General features: G+C 46.2%; 1 protein-coding gene across 1 annotated transcript in view; it reads left to right on the top strand.

Moving 5' to 3' along the window:
- The first annotated feature begins 261 nt into the window (after window positions 1-261).
- LOC123158359 (aspartic proteinase nepenthesin-1-like) overlaps window positions 262-16525 on the top strand; it is a 36719-nt gene continuing 20455 nt past the window's right edge. Inside the window, exon 1 of the mRNA XM_044576384.1 lies at window positions 262-1248. Coding sequence (XP_044432319.1) covers window positions 262-1248 — 987 coding nt within the window. The remainder of the gene's footprint in view (window positions 1249-16525) is intronic.

The following is a 16525-nucleotide window of genomic DNA, read 5'->3' as shown; positions in this document are numbered from 1 at the left end:
CGAGGAAGAGACCCAACGTCTGATACCATGTGATCGGGTGAGTGAATGGGCAATCGCACCTTGGGTGCTGCCGATGGTATTGCTCTCATTATATACGAGTGTACAGATTACAATAGGGGCGCAGTGCGCCGTGGGTGGCAACGTGCATGAGATCGTGGGATCATGCAGTCGTGCATGTATAGGAGATGAGAGAGAGAGAGAGGAGTTTGACTGTCTAACACCTAGCTTGGCTTGTAGTACATCCAGAGACGATACTACGACATGGCCGTAGCAATGCCATCCCCTGCTGCAGCTTGCTCGCTTCTTCTACTTCTCCTTGTGGTGGCCGCGCCGGTGGCCGCTGGGAATCCCAAGATCGATGAGTGCGTCATCCATGGTGTTTTCTGGGCCGCTTGGGCTGACTCGGAGGAGTTGACGGAGGGCCTCGGCATCTCGGAGCACACGTTCAGCACCTTCATCTTCGACCTTTCCGTCAGGCGGCAGGCCCTCTCGATCGTCATGGACATCTCCAGCGAGCTCGTCTGGGTGCAGTGCTGGCCTGGGCTCAGGCCCACGCCCACCTTCCTGCCCAACCACTCTGGCTCCTTCACTCCGATCGCCCCCTTCCCATCATCCGTGCGCAACAACTCCGGCACCTTTGGCCAGATCCACTATGCCGACCGGACTTGCCATCCCGGCCACCACGGCTGCGTAGCACGCTGCGAGTATGTACAGCACATCTACGGCGCCGGCAACACGTCCGGCTACCTCGCCACTGAAACATTCGGTTTGGGGAACAGGGTCATCAGCGGCATGGTGTTCGGCTGCAGCAACAACGTCACGATGTTGAGAGACGTCGATGGAGCTTCCGGCTTCATCAGATTCAGCAGGGGCCCCCTCTCCCTTGTGTCGCAGCTCCAGGTCTCCAGGTTCTCCTACTTCATGGCGCTCCCCGACGACCCTGACAACGGCAAGGACTTCGTTAGCTGGAGCTGGGGAGATGGAGACTACGCCGACACTAAGGGCAGCCACACGCCGCTGCTGGCGGTCAGGCTCAACCAGAACCCTTACTTGTACTACGTCAACCTCACCGGCCTGCAGGTGGATGAGCAGCTCCTCACCAACATCCCCGCGGGGACCTTCAACGTCCGGGCGAACGGCTCCGGCGGGGTGTTCCTCAGTACCACCTTGCCCTTCACCTACCTCGACGAGGCCGCGTACAAGGTTATGAGGAGGGAGCTCATGAGCATGATTGGATCGCAGGGCCTGGCTCCCACTACTAGGGAAAACCTTATACACAGAAACTTAGCAGCGACGCGGTACAAAAACGGGCGCTACTGCTAATTTTCAGTAGCGCTGGTTCAAAATAAGCGCTACTGCTATCGAGTTAGTAGTAGCGTGGCCTAGTGGAACCGTGCTGCTAGTAAAATCGACCGACTGTATCCACCAACCTAGGTTTAGCAGCAGCGTGCTGACGGAACACGTGCTACTGCTAATGTAGTAGTAGTAGCGCGCTTTTTTCTTTGGTCGCTGCTGCTATTTTTTAAACTGACCACATGGCGGGCCCCGCTTAGCAGTAGCGCATATTCAGAAAGCATGCTGCTGCTATTCCCTTAGCAGTAGTGCGCTTTACATCATGCGCTACTGCTAAGACGAAGCATAATACCACCTCCCCCCTCCTCCTCCTCTCCCCCATCTCTCTTCCTCACTTTCCCCCACCTCCCTCCTCACTCCCTCACTTTGCTTCTTCCTCAATACTTCTCCCTCCATTGCTATCCCTCTTCTACCTACCTTTATCTCTCTTTATTACTCCTAACTAACTCCACCACCTCCATTAATTCATGTCCTTTCTCTTTTTCCTTCCCCCTCCACTAGTTGAAGTTGTCTCCTCCCAAATTAGCTAGCTAGGTAGATGTAGTATTTAGGGAGGTGACCTATGTGCCCCTAACTAGATCTAGCTTTGTCAAGAAGAGATTTGTCCACTTTTGATCTCCCTACATCATCATCTCCACCGTGTGCTCGATCTCGAGATGATAGGTGATTAAAAATTCATGCTTTTGCAAGAATGGAAATATGTGTGTGTGTGTGATATGTTAATTGGGCGATATGATGGAAATTGTGTGTGTGTGGCATGAGTTGACGCCGAATTGTGCTTTTGAGTTGCCTATGTTTTGCCGAAATGTCGATTTATTTCTGTTTCGGCGAATTCCAAGCAAACTCTAGATCTATATGTCCTCTTTTTAGGGAAGGTCATGCCAAAGTTTTGTATGACTTTGATGCATGCACGCATTTTTATAATCAGTTTGTTTATTATTACTGTGCAGACGTTCATGATGGTCAGTGGAACGATGGTGGACAGGTGGTTGCGGTCGGCGGTGCAGGACATGAAAGAAAATAACCTGACAGAGGTTTTATGTCCATGTCGAAAATACAAAGGAATAGTTTGGCTCGACCCCTATGACGATGGTCGTGTCAAAGCGCACCTGCTCATGACTAGTTTCATGGATGGCAATAGTCGGTGGATAATTGAAGATGAGGATGATGATGTTGAGGACGCCAACGTGGCAGGCAATGACGACACGGGGCAAGATGAAGAGATGATCGATAATGGTGACGAGGAAGAGGTCGGACATGGCGGCGGAGAAAGGGCCGGACATGGAGGAGCAGAAGGGGCCGGAGATGGCGACGGAGAGAACGTGGACTCCACACAGCAGAGTTTGTCGGTACTAAGTTCAATCGTGCGGGGCCCTCATGTTCAAGCACTGCTTCACAAGGAGATGAGTACTAAGAGACCTACTTCTAGAGAGGAGGCTAAGCCGCAGCAACTGGTGGTAGACTCGAACACTCCATTGTATTATGGTTGCAATCCTGAGGTGACCCGCTTGAGTTACACGCTCCAACTCATGAAGACGAAGGCTAAAAACAAATAGACCGACACTAGCCTTGATGAGCATCTCAAGTACCTAAAGGATGTTCTTCGTGCGGGGAATCTATGTCCTAGTAGTGTGGATGAGGCCAAGAAGATCGTGTGCCCTCTTGATCTGCCGCACGTTAGATACCATGCCTGCATTGATTGCATAATTTATCGGAAGGAGCATGCGGAAAAAACAAGTTGTCCGGTGTGCAATGCTTCTCGATACAAGAAGGCCGGGAAGAAATGTCCCCAGAAAGTTGTATGGTACTTACTGATCACTCCCCGTCTCCAGCGGTATTTCGTAGATCCCAAGGAAGCAAAGCTAATGCGCTGGCACGCGGAGAGGAAGAAGCCCGACGATGGAGATGATTCGAAGTTGAGACACGCCAAGGATGGAAGCCAGTGGAGAGCGTTGAACGGCTTCTATCGGTATTTCGAATGTTATGCAAGGAACATCATGCTCGACGCGTGTACCGATGACATGAATCTGTTTGGCAACCAGAACACTAACCATAGCACATGGCCCGTGTTTGTATGGATGTACAACCTCCCCCTGGTTGTGCATGAAGTCGAAGTACATTCACATGAGCATGCTGATTCAAGGGCCGAAACAACCAGGAAATAATATTAATTTGTATCTGGGGCCACTTCAAGAGGAGTTAGACACGTTATGGAAAACACCGGCCAAGACATGGTACGCCAGTAAAGCCGAGTATTTGTACATGAGAGCCGTCCTGATCACGACAGTGCATGACTATCTTGGTTACGGATATGTCGCATGCCAGGTGTGCCATGGATATTGCGGATGCACGCGGTGCATGGATGATACAACGTCTCAGTAGCTAACGTCGAGGAAAGATGGCGGGTCTGGGAAAATCGTGTACATGGGGCATCGAAGATGGCTCGAACTGGACGACCCGTGGAGAAACCATGGAGATTTATTCAATGGTCAAGCTGAGTATCGAGGACCTCCACGTAAGCGGAGCGGCGCCGAAATCGATGAGCTGTTGAAAAACTGGAAGCAGTGCCCCGCGCTGGGAAAGACGATGAACAAGGCGCCGGAGCCGCTGCTGAAGGTACGGAAGACGAGGTCTGTTTTCTGGGACTTGGAGTACTGGCACAAACTCGATACACCTCATTGCCTTGATCAAATGCATATCTGTAAGAATGTCCTTGAGAGCTTGCTCGCGACACTGATGAACATGCCGGATAAGACCAAGAATGGGCCGAAGGCAAGAAAAGACTTGCAAGATTTGAATATCAGGGAAGATATGCACATGTCGCCCCGCAAAAAGTCAGACGAGACAGAGACGGAGACAGAGGCGTGGGAGAAGAAGGGCAAGAAAGTAAAGTAAGAGGATTATTGCCCCCCTTCTTGCTTCACATTAGGTCAGGCTGAGATCAATCAATTCTTTAAGTGTCTTACCGGAGTCAAAGTTAGTTCCGGTTACTGTGGAAAGATAAGCAGATATCTAGACATGGACAAGAAAAGGTTCAGCGGGATGAAGTCCCATGACTGTCATGTGATGATGATGCAGATACTACCTGTTGCCCTTAGAGGGATAATGGATAAGCACGTCCGTGACACGCTTCTTGGTCTCTGCAACTTCTTTGACGTCATCTCTCGAAAGTCGATCAGTGTGAAGCAGCTCCAAAGGCTACAGGAAGAGATCGTTGTGATACTGCATGAGCTTGAGATGTACTTCGCGCTCGCATTCTTTGACGTGATGGTGCATCTGTGTGTCCATATTGTGGACGACATAATAGACCCGGGGCCGTCATTCCTGCACAACATGATGCCGTTTGAAAGGATGAATGGGATCATCATAGGATTCGTTCGTAACATGTCCTATCCGGATGGAAGCATAGTCCAGGGCTATCTGACACAAGAGTGCATCTCTTTCTGCGAGAATTTTCTATATGGGAAGACCAGCCGCCTGGTGTTGGTGTTGGTTTGCCCATTAACAAGCACGACGGGAGGCTCGAAGGAGAAGGGCACTCCAACGGTCGCAGGGAACTGCACGTGGCATAGTCAGATTGATGCAGCGACTTTGACAAAGCAAACTTGGTAGTGCTACAACACCTACACGAGGTAGATCCTTTCATGGCACTGCACAAAGAAATTATCGCAAAGAAGTATCATGACCGGGGGTATGCAGGATGGACGCCGAAGTTACTAGAGAGTACAACTCCACTTTCCTGCATTGATTCAAAGTGCATATTATTGCTAATACCCCAGAGGAGGGCTCTAAGGATGGATTGCTCATATACGCCTTAGCACATGGCCCCTCGCCCAACCTCGTAACCTATCAGGCATACGATATCAACGGATACACGTTCTACATGGAGGCCAAAGATATGGACAGTGATGATCAAAACTCAGGGGTGACGATGGAATGCATGACCGGTAGCGACAACGGTGCAATTGATAGATTTTATGAAAGGGTCGAGGAGATCTGGGAGCTTGACTACTCTGGACTGCACAACACGATGATGTTCCGTGTCACATGGGCTAAGAATGTCCAAAGAGAAAACCGGTATTTCACTACCATGACTATACCCGACGCCAAGAGCTCTACCGTGAACTCTATCGCAAAAAACAAGCCATGGGTACACGCTAAGCATGTGACACAATGCTTCTTCATAACTGACCCGCGCAATCCCAGCCGTGTTGTCGTGAGGAGAGGTAAAAGGAACATCATTGGAATGGATGGAGTCGCCAACGAGAAAGACTACGACCAGTACAGCAACCCAATGAGGGAAGATGACGATGATGAAGAAGTATACGTCAAAATAAGAATCAATACTACATTACCTAAGAAAAATTGTACTCCATGGAAAAGGAAAAGTCACACTGAGGGGCTCAATTATTCTTCAACAAACAAGAAGGGAAGGAAGCTCACTCAAAAACGAAAACCTCAACACTGAGGAACGTATGTTATCAATCAAATGATGTACTATATAAGTTCCTATTTTATATACACAATTAGCCATTATTATGCATGGGTCCAATAAAGTAATATATATGTTCCTATTTTGTATACATACTTAACCGTCAAATGATGCAATATATATCTCTTCCCTTAGTTCACTGCTCTTGGAAAAAAGGAAAAGAAAAGTGAGACAAAATAAAGGAAAATAAAATAGAAGGAAACAAACAGGAAAACTGCTATATAGGTACTGGTTATAGCAGCAGCGCTTTTCTGAGAAAAGAGCTACAGCTAGTCAAGATAGCAGTAGCGGTTTCCTCATAAAACCGCTATAGCTACCTGGAGTAGCTATAGCGCATTTTGTTTAAACGCGCTACTACTATTCCTACTTAACCACTGAAATCCCCACTCATCTCTTCACCCCGCCTCTTTTCCCCCAAATCCCCACACTCTCTCTTTCCCCGTTGCGCCGCCGGAGTCCTGCCCTTGCCGCGCCGCTGCGCTCGCCCCCGACTGGTGCTCGCCCATGGCCCCGACCCCGACTCCGACCCCGGCTTTGGCCCCGAAGCTCGCCCACGGCCCCGACCCCAACATCGACCCCGGCTCCGGCCCCGGCACTCGACCCCGACTCTGACCCTGGCACCGACCCCGACCCCGACCCCTCCCAACCACGGCCGTCATCGGGCCTGCTGAAGAAAATATGCCCTAGAGGCAATAATAAAGTTATTATTTATTTCCTTATATCATGATAAATGTTTATTATTCATGCTAGAATTGTATTAACCAGAAACATGATACATGTGTGAATACATAGACAAACTGAGTGTCACTAGTATGCCTCTACTTGACTAGCTCATTAATCAAAGATGGTTATGTTTCCTAGCCATGGACAAAAGAGTTGTCATTTGATTAACGGGATCACATCATTAGGAGAATGATGTGATTGACTTGACCCATTCCGTTAGCTTAGCACTTGATCGTTTAGTATGTTGCTATTGCTTTCTTTATGACTTATAAATGTTCCTATGACTATGAGATTATGCAACTCCCGTTTATCGAAGGAACACTTTGTGTGCTACCGAACGTCACAACGTAACTGGGTGATTATAAAGGTGCTCTACAGGTGTCTCCGAAGGTACTTGTTGGGTTGGTGTATTTCAAGATTAAGATTTGTCACTCCGGTTGTCAGAGAGGTATCTCTGGGCCCACTCGGTAATGCTCATCACTATAAGCATTGCAATCATTGTAACTAATGAGTTAGTTGCATGATGATGTATTACGGAACGAGTAAAGAGACTTGTCGGTAACGAGATTGAACTAGGTATTGAGATACCGACAATCGAATCTCGGGCAAGTAACATACCGATGATAAAGGGAACAACATATGTTGTTATGCGGTTTGACCGATAAAGATCCTCGTAGAATATGTGGGAGCCAATATGAGCATCCAGGTTCCGCTATTGGTTATTGACCGGAGACGTGTCTCGGTCATGTCTACATTGTTCTCTAACCCGTAGGGTCCGCACGCTTAAAGTTCGATGACGAAAATATTATGAGTTTATGTTTTTTGATGTACCGAAGGTAGTTCGGTGTCCCGGATGTGATCACGGACATGACGAGCAGTCTCGAAATGGTCGACACATAAAGATCGATATATTGGATGACTATATTTGGACACCAGAATGGTTCCGGGTGAGATTGGGATAATACCGGAGCACCGGGAGGTTATCGGAACCCCCCGGGAGGTATATGGGCCTTATTGGGCTTTAGTGGAAAGGAGGGGAAAGGAGCAAGGGAGGGGGCGCCCCCCCCCCCTCCAAGCCCAATCTGAATTGGGAGCCCCCCCATTTCCTTCCTCCCTCCTTCCTCTTCGTTCCCTCTCCCTCTCCAAGTAGGAAAGGGGGGAATCCTACTCCCGGTGGGAGTAGGACTCCCCCCCTTGGGCGCGCCTCCTCCTCCTGGCCGCCCCCTCCTCTCCTCCTTTATATATGGAGGAGGGGGGCACCCCATAGACACAACAATTGATCATTGATCTCTTAGCCGTGTGCGGTGCCCCCCTCCACCATAATCCACCTCCATAATATCGTAGTGGTGCTTAGACGAAGCCCTGCGTCGGTAGAACATCATCATCGTCACCACACCGTCGTGCTGACGGAACTCTCCCTCGACACTCGGTTGGATCGGAGTTCGAGGGACGTCATCGAGTTGTACGTGTGCAAGAACTCGGAGGTACCGTGCTTTCGGTGCTTGATCGGTCGAGCCATGAAGACGTACGACTACATCAACCGCGTTGTGCTAACGCTTCCGCTTTCGGTCTACCAGGGTACGTGGACACACTCTCCCCTCTCGTTGCTATGCATCACCATGATCTTGCGTGTGCGTAGGAATTTTTTTGAAATTACTACGTTCCCCAACAGTGGCATCCGAGCCTAGGTTTTATGCGTTGATGTTATATGCACGAGTAGAACACAAGTGAGTTGTGGGCGATACAAGTCATACTGCTTACCAGTATGTCATACTTTGATTCGGCGGTATTATTTGATGAAGCGGCCCGAACTGACATTACGCGTACGCTTACACAAGACTGGTTCTACCGACGTTCTTTGCACACAGGTGGCTGGCGGGTGTCAGTTTCTCCAACTTTAGTTGAACCGAGTGTGGCTACGCCCGGTCCTTGAGAAGGTTAAAACAACACTAACTTGACAAACTATCATTGCGGTTTTGATGCGTAGGTAAGAACGGTTCTTGCTCAGCCTGTAGCAGCCACGTAAAACTTGCAACAACAAAGTAGAGGACGTCTAACTTTTTTTTGCAGGGCATGTTGTGATGTGATATGGTCAAGGCATGATGCTATATTTTATTGTATGAGATGATCATGTTTTGTAACCGAGTTATCGGCAACTGGCAGGAGCCATATGGTTGTCGCTTTATTGTATGCAATGCAATCGCCCTATAATCGCTTTACTCTATCACTAAGCGGTAGCGATAGTCGTAGAAGCAATAGGTGGCGAAAACGACAACGATGCTACGATGGAGATCAAGGTGTCGCGCCGGTGACGATGGTGATCATGACAGTGCTTCGAAGATGGAGATCACAAGCACAAGATGATGATGGCCATATCATATCACTTATATTGATTGCATGTGATGTTTATCCTTTATGAATCTTATCTTGCTTTGATGGTAGCATTATAAGATGATCTCTCACTAAATTTCAAGATAAAAATGTTCTCCCTGAGTATGCACCGTTGCCAAAGTTCGTCGTGCCCAGACACCACGTGATGATCGGGTGTGATAAGCTCTATGTCCATCTACAACGGGTGCAAGCCAGTTTTGCACACGCAGAATACTCAGGTTAAACTCGACGAGCCTAGCATATGCAGATATGGCCTCGGAACACTGAGACCGAAAGTTCGAGCGTGAATCATATACTAGATATGATCAACATAACGACATTCATCATTGAAAACTACTCCATTTCACGTGATGATCGGTTATGGTTTAGTTGATTTGGATCACGTGATCACTTAGATGATTAGAGGGATGTCTATCTAAGTGGGAGTTCTTAAGTAATATGATTAATTGAACTTACATTTATCATGAACTTAGTACCTGATAGTATTTTGCATGTCTATGTTGTTGTAGATAGATGGCTCGTGATGTTGTTCCGTTGAATTTTAATGCGTTCCTTGAGAAAGCAAAGTTGAAAGATGATGGTAGCAATTACACGGACTGGGTCTGTAACTTGAGGATTATCCTCATTGCTGCACAGAAGAATTACGTCCTGGAAGCACCGCTGGGTGCCAGGCCTGCTGCAGATGCAACTTCAGACGTTGTGAACGTTTGGCAGAGCAAAGCTGATGACTACTCGATAGTTCAGTGTGCCATGCTTTACGGCTTAGAACCAGGACTTGAACGACGTTTTGAACGTAATGGAGCATATGAGATGTTCCAGGAGTTGAAGTTAATATTTCAAGCAAATGCCCGGATTGAGAGATATGAAGTCTCCAATAAGTTCTACAGCTACAAGATGGAGGAGAATAGTTCTGTCAGTGAGCATATACTCAGAATGTCTGGGTATAACACTCATTTGATTCAACTGGGAGTTAATCTTCCGGATGATTGCATCATTGAAAGAATTCTCCAATCACTGCCACCAAGCTACAAGAGCTTCGTGATGAACTATAATATGCAAGGGATGGATAAGACTATTCCCGAGCTCTTTGCAATGCTAAAGGCTGCGGAGGTAGAAATCAAAAAGGAGCATCAAGTGTTGATGGTCAATAAGACCACCAGTTTCAAGAAAAAGGGCAAAGGGAAAAAGAAGGCGAACTTCAAGAAGAACGGCAAACAAGTTGATGTTCAAGAGAAGAAACCCAAGTTTGGACCTAAGCCTAAGACTGAGTGCTTCTACTGCAAACAGACTGGTCACTGGAAGCGGAACTGCCCCAAGTATTTGGCGGATAAGAAGGATGGCAAGGTGAACAAAGGTATATGTGATATACATGTTATTGATGTGTACCTTACCAGAGCTCGCAGTAGCACCTGGGTATTTGATACTGGTTCTGTTGCTAATATTTGCAACTCAAAACAGGGTCTACGGATTAAGTGGACACTGGCTAAGGACAAGGTGACGATGCGCGTGGGAAATGGTTCCAAAGTCGATGTGATCGCCGTCGGCACGCTACCTCTACATCTACCTTCGGGATTAGTTTTAGACGTAAATAATTGTTATTTGGTGCCAGCGTTGAGCATGAACATTATATCTGGATCTTGTTTGATGCGAGACAGTTATTCATTTAAATCTGAGAATAATGGTTGTTCTATTTATATGAGTAATAACTTTTATGGTCATGCACCCTTAAAGAGTGGTCTATTTTTGATGAATCTCGATAGTAGTTATACACATATTCATAATATTGGAACCAAAAGATGCAAAGTTGATAATGATAGTGCAACTTATTTGTAGCACTGCCGTTTAGGTCATATTGGTGTAAAGCGCATGAAGAAACTCCATACTAATGGACTTTTGGAATCACTTGGTACTTGCGAACCATGCCTCATGAGCAAGATGACTAAAACGCCGTTCTCCAGAACTATGGAGCAAGCAACTGATTTGTTGGAAATCATACATACTGATGTATGTGGTCCAATGAATATTGAAGCTCTCGGTGGGTATCGTTATTTTCTCACCTTCACAGATTATTTGAGCAGATATGGGTATATCTACTTAATGAAACATAAGTATGAAACATTTGAAAAGTTCAAAGAATTTCAGACTGAAGTTGAAAATCATCGTAACAAGAAAATAAAGTTTCTACGATCTAATCGTGGAGGAGAATATTTGAGTTACGAGTTTGGTTTACATTTGAAACAATTTGGAATAGTTTCGCAACTCACGCCACCCGGAACACCACAGCGTAATGGTTTGTCCGAACGTCATAATCGTACTTTACTAGATATGGTGGGATCTATGATGTCTCTTACTGATTTACCGCTATCGTTTTGGGGTTATGCTTTAGAGACGGCCGCATTCACATTAAATAGGGCACCATCAAGATCCATTGAGACGACGCCTTATGAACTATGGTTTGGCAAGAAACCAAAGTAGTCGTTTCTTAAAGTTTGGGGTTGCGATGTTTATGTGAAAAGCTTCAACCTGATAAGCTCGAACCCAAATCGGAGAAATGTGTCTTCATAGGATACCCAAAGGAGACTGTTGGGTACACCTTCTATCACAGATCCGAAGGCAAAACATTCGTTGCCAAGAATGGATCCTTTCTAGAGAAGGAGTTTCTCTCGAAAGAAGTGAGTGGGAGGAAAGTAGAACTTGATGAGGTAAAAGTACCTGCTACCTTATTGGAAAATAGTTCATCACAGAAACCAGTTCCTGTGACGACTACACCAATTAGGGAGGAAGCTAATGATATTGATCATGAAACTTCAGATCAAGTTACTACTGAACCTCGTAGGTCAACCAGAGTAAGATCCGCACCAGAGTGGTACGGCAATCCTATTCTAGAGGTCATGTTACTTGACCATGACGAGCCTTATGAGGAAGCGATGATGAGCCCAGATTCTGCAAAATGGCTTGAGGCCATGAAATCCGAGATGGGATCCATGTATGAGAACAAGTGTGCACTTTGGTTGACTTGCCCGATGATCAGCAGGCCGTTGAGAATAAATGGATCTTCAAGAAGAAGACTGATGTTGATGGTAATGTTACTGTCTACAAAGCTCGACTTGTTGCAAAAGGTTTTCGACAAGTTGAAGGGGTTGACTACGATGAGACTTTCTCACCCGTAGCGATGCTTAAGTCTGTCCAAATCATGTTAGCAATTGCCGCATTTTATGATTATGAAATTTGGCAAATGGATGTCAAAACTGCATTCCTGAATGGATTTCTGGAAGAAAAGTTGTATATGATGCAACCAGAAGGTTTTGTCGATCCAAAGGATGCTAACAAAGTGTGCAAGCTCCAGCGTTCCATTTATGGACTGGTGCAATCCTCTTGGAGTTGGAATAAACGCTTTGATAGTGTGATCAAAGCATATGGTTTTATACAGACTTTTGGAGAAGCTTGTATTTACAAGAAAGTGAGTGGGAGCTCTGTAGCATTTCTAATATTATATGTGGATGTCATATTATTAATTGGAAATGATATAGAATTTCTGGATAGCATAAAAGGATACTTGAATAAAAGTTTTTCAATGAAAGACCTCGGTGAAGCTGCTTACATATTGGGCATCAAGATCTATAGAGATAGATCAAAACGCTTAATTGGACTTTCACAAAGTACATACCTTGATAAAGTTTTGAAAAAGTTCAAAATGGATCAAGCAAAGAAAGGGTTCTTGCCTGTAATACAAGGTGTGAAATTGAGTCAGACTCAATGCCCGACCACTACAGAAGATAGAGAGAAAATGAAAGAAGTTCCTTATGCTTCTGCCATAGTATCTATCATGTATGCAATGTTGTGTACCAGACCTGATGTGTGCCTTGCTATTAGTTTAGCAGGGAGGTACCAAAGTAATCCACGAGTGGATCACTGGACAGCGGTCAAGAACATCCTGAAATACCTGAAAAGGACTAAGGATATGTTTCTCGTTTATGGAGGTGACAAAGAGCTAGTCGTAAATGGTTATGTCGATGCAAGCTTTGACACTGATCTAGATGATTCTAAATTGCAAACCGCATATGTATTTATATTGAATGGTGGAGCTGTCAGTTGGTGCAGTTCTAAACAAAGCGTCGTGGCAGGATTTACATGTGAAGCGGAGTACATAGCTGCTTCGGAAGTAGTAAATGACGGGGTCTGGATGAAGGAGTTCATATCCGATCTAGGTGTCATACCTAGTGCATCGGGTCCAATGAAAATCTTCTGTGGCAATACTGGTGCAATTGCCTTGGCAAAGGAATCCAGATATCACAAGAAGACCAAACACATCAAGAGACGCTTCAATTCCATCCGGGACCAAGTCCAGGTAGGAGACATAGATATTTCCAAGATACATATGGATCTGAATGTTGCAGACCCGTTGACTAAGCCTCTTCCACGAACAAAACATGATCAGCACCAAGGCTCCATGGGTGTTAGAATCATTACTATGTAATCTAGATTATTGACTCTAGTGCAAGTGGGAGACTGAAGGAAATATGCCCTAGAGGCAAAAATAAAGTTATTATTTATTTCCTTATATCATGATAAATGTTTAGTATTCATGCTAGAATTGTATTAACCAGAAAATGATACATGTGTGAATACCTAGACAAACTGAGTCTCACTAGTATGCCTCTACTTGACTAGCTCATTAATCAAAGATGGTTATGTTTCCTAGCCATGGACAAAAGAGTTGTCATTTGATTAACGGGATCACATCATTAGTAGAATGATGTGATTGACTTGACCCATTCCGTTAGCTTAGCACTTGATCGTTTAGTATGTTGCTATTGCTTTCTTCATGACTTATACATGTTCCTATGACTATGAGATTATGCAACTCCCATTTACCGGAGGAACACTTTGTGTGCTACCAAACATCACAACGTAACTGGGTGATTATAAAGGTGCTCTACAGGTGTCTCCGAAGGTACTTGTTTGGTTGGCGTATTTCGAGATTAGGATTTGTCACTCCGATTGTCGGAGAGGTACCTCTGGGCCCACTCGGTAATGCACATCACTATAAGCCTTGCAAGCATTGTAACTAATGAGTTAGTTGCAGGATGATGTATTACGGAACGAGTAAAGAGATTTGCCGGTAATGAGATTGAACTAGGTATTGAGATACCGACGATCGAATCTCGGGCAAGTAACATACCGATGACAAAGGGAACAACTTATGTTGTTATGCGGTTTGACTGATAAAGATCTTCGTAGAATATGTGGGATCTAATATGAGCATCCAGGTTCCGCTATTGGTTATTGACCGGAGACATGTCTCGGTCATGTCTACATTGTTCTCGAACCCGTAGGGTCCGCACGCTTAAAGTTTGATGATGGTTATATTATGAGTTTATGTGTTTTGATGTACCGAAGGTAGTTTGGAGTCCCGGATGTGATCACGGACATGACGAGGAGATTCGAAATGGTCGAGACATAAAGATCGATATATTGGATGGTTATATTTGGACACCGGAATGGTTCCGGCTGAGATCGGGATAATACCGGAGCACCGGGAGGTTATCGGAACCCCCCGGGAGGTATATGGGCCTTATTGGGCTTTAGTGGAAAGGAGGGGAAAGGAGCAAGGGAGGGGGAGCCCCCCTAGCCCAATCCGAATTGGGAGGGGGGTCGGGCCCCCCTTTCCTTCCTCCCTCCTTCCTCTTCCTTCCCTCTCCCTCTCCAAGTAGGAAAGGGGAGAATCCTACTCCCAGTGGGAGTAGGACTCCCCCCCTTGGGCGTGCCTCCTCCTCTTGGTCGGCCCCCTCCCCTCCTCCTTTATATACGAAGGAGGGGGCACCCCATAGACACAACAATTGATCATTGATCTCTTAGCCGTGTGCGGTGCCCCCCTCCACCATAATCCACCTCGATAATATCGTAGCGGTGCTTAGGTGAAGCCCTGCATCGGTAGAACATCGTCATCGTCACCACGCCGTCGTACTGACGGAACTCTCCCTCGACACTCGGCTGGATCGGAGTTCGAGGGACGTCATCGAGCTGTACGTGTGCAAGAACTCGAAGGTGTCGTGCTTTCCGTGCTTGATCGGTCGAGCCGTGAAGACGTACGACTACATCAACCGTGTTGTGCTAACGCTTCCGCTTTCGGTCTACGAGGGTACGTGGACACACTCTCCCCTCTCGTTGCTATGCATCACCATGATCTTGCGTGTGCGTAGGATTTTTTTTGAAATTACTACGTTCCCCAACACCCGCACCCTCTGTAAGCCCCCCACCGCTCCTCCTCTCTCTGGTAGCTAGGGTTCTTTGGTTAATTTACTTAGGTTTTAGTTAGCGCAGATGGTTAATTAGGTTATATATTTAGTTATCAATTTAGTTAGGTTTTTTCTTCAAGTTCTATATTTTTCTTACTTTTATATGCAAATTTGAAGTGGACATGTGATATGTGGACATGTGATGTTTTGGACATGTCATATTTGGAAGTTGCACATGTCATTTGGACATGATGATTATGTGCAGGGTAAATGATCCGAGTGGACTATGTTACGACGGAGTGTTGATTCATTTCCATTCCGGTGAATTTCAGGCGCTCGATATGTCCATTTTTTTAGCAAAGGTCATGCCGAAGTTTTTCGTGAATTTTGGCATGACTTGTGCTAGATAGTAGGCATATCGAGTGCCGGGAGTTGCTGGGAAACGACATTCCAGCAAACATATATAGATATTTTTTTATGTCATTTCTCATTTTTTTTTCATAGTTTTAGAATTAAACAAGGAGACTTAATGATAGGAAACATGTCGAACAACGAAGAAACCGGGCCTTCTGACCAAGATGCAGATGAGATGGATTATGAGGGTGAACAAGAGTACCTCGACTTTTTGTCTGCTAAGCAACGTCAAGGTTTGCAGGTTGCCCTCGATGATGGTACTGAAGCCGACATCGACATCGATGGCGCCGGCACCGATGGCGGTGCAGAGACCAGTGGGGAAGGTAGCGGCGGGGAAGATACCGCTACCGAGAAGAAGAAGCAGAAGAAGCAGAGGATACGAAAACCTAACAAAGTAGGCATTGGACGACTAGTGATTACAAAGATGGCACCTGGCAAGTTTGAGCCATTAGAGCCGGAAGAACCTCGCAAGTGCTATGGGAACCAAGTAGGATGCATCCTACGGGAATGCGCGAGCATCAACGATGATGACTTAAGGAGTAAAGAACATTTTACGCAGTTGCTCCTGACGAAGTTGCACAAGAGATTCAAGTTCCCCGACCAGGATGATAACATAGAACAACCGTGGGATGATCCGAAGATTAAAAAGATTAACAATCACGACATGGACATGTTTAGCAATGATTTGGCCTCCTGGAAAGGGAGGGTGAAACGAGCTATTGAGGCTGAGGAACCCCTGTCCAAGATTCTGGAGGAAAATCCGACACTTACGGAAGAGGAGTTCGAAAAGTTAAAGGACACATGCACTACCGAGGCAGCCAAGGCTAAGGCTGCGAAATTCAAGAGCCTTCAGCAAAGGAACACGGGGAAGCATCGCCTCGGAAACTGTGGCTACCTTGGTAAAAGGCCCATA

This window comes from Triticum aestivum, chromosome 7B (assembly GCF_018294505.1).
Source record: "Triticum aestivum cultivar Chinese Spring chromosome 7B, IWGSC CS RefSeq v2.1, whole genome shotgun sequence".
Lineage (NCBI taxonomy): Eukaryota > Viridiplantae > Streptophyta > Magnoliopsida > Poales > Poaceae > Triticum > Triticum aestivum.
The sequence above is the reverse complement of the archived record's forward strand: the minus strand, read 5'-3'. Positions and strand labels throughout refer to the sequence as shown.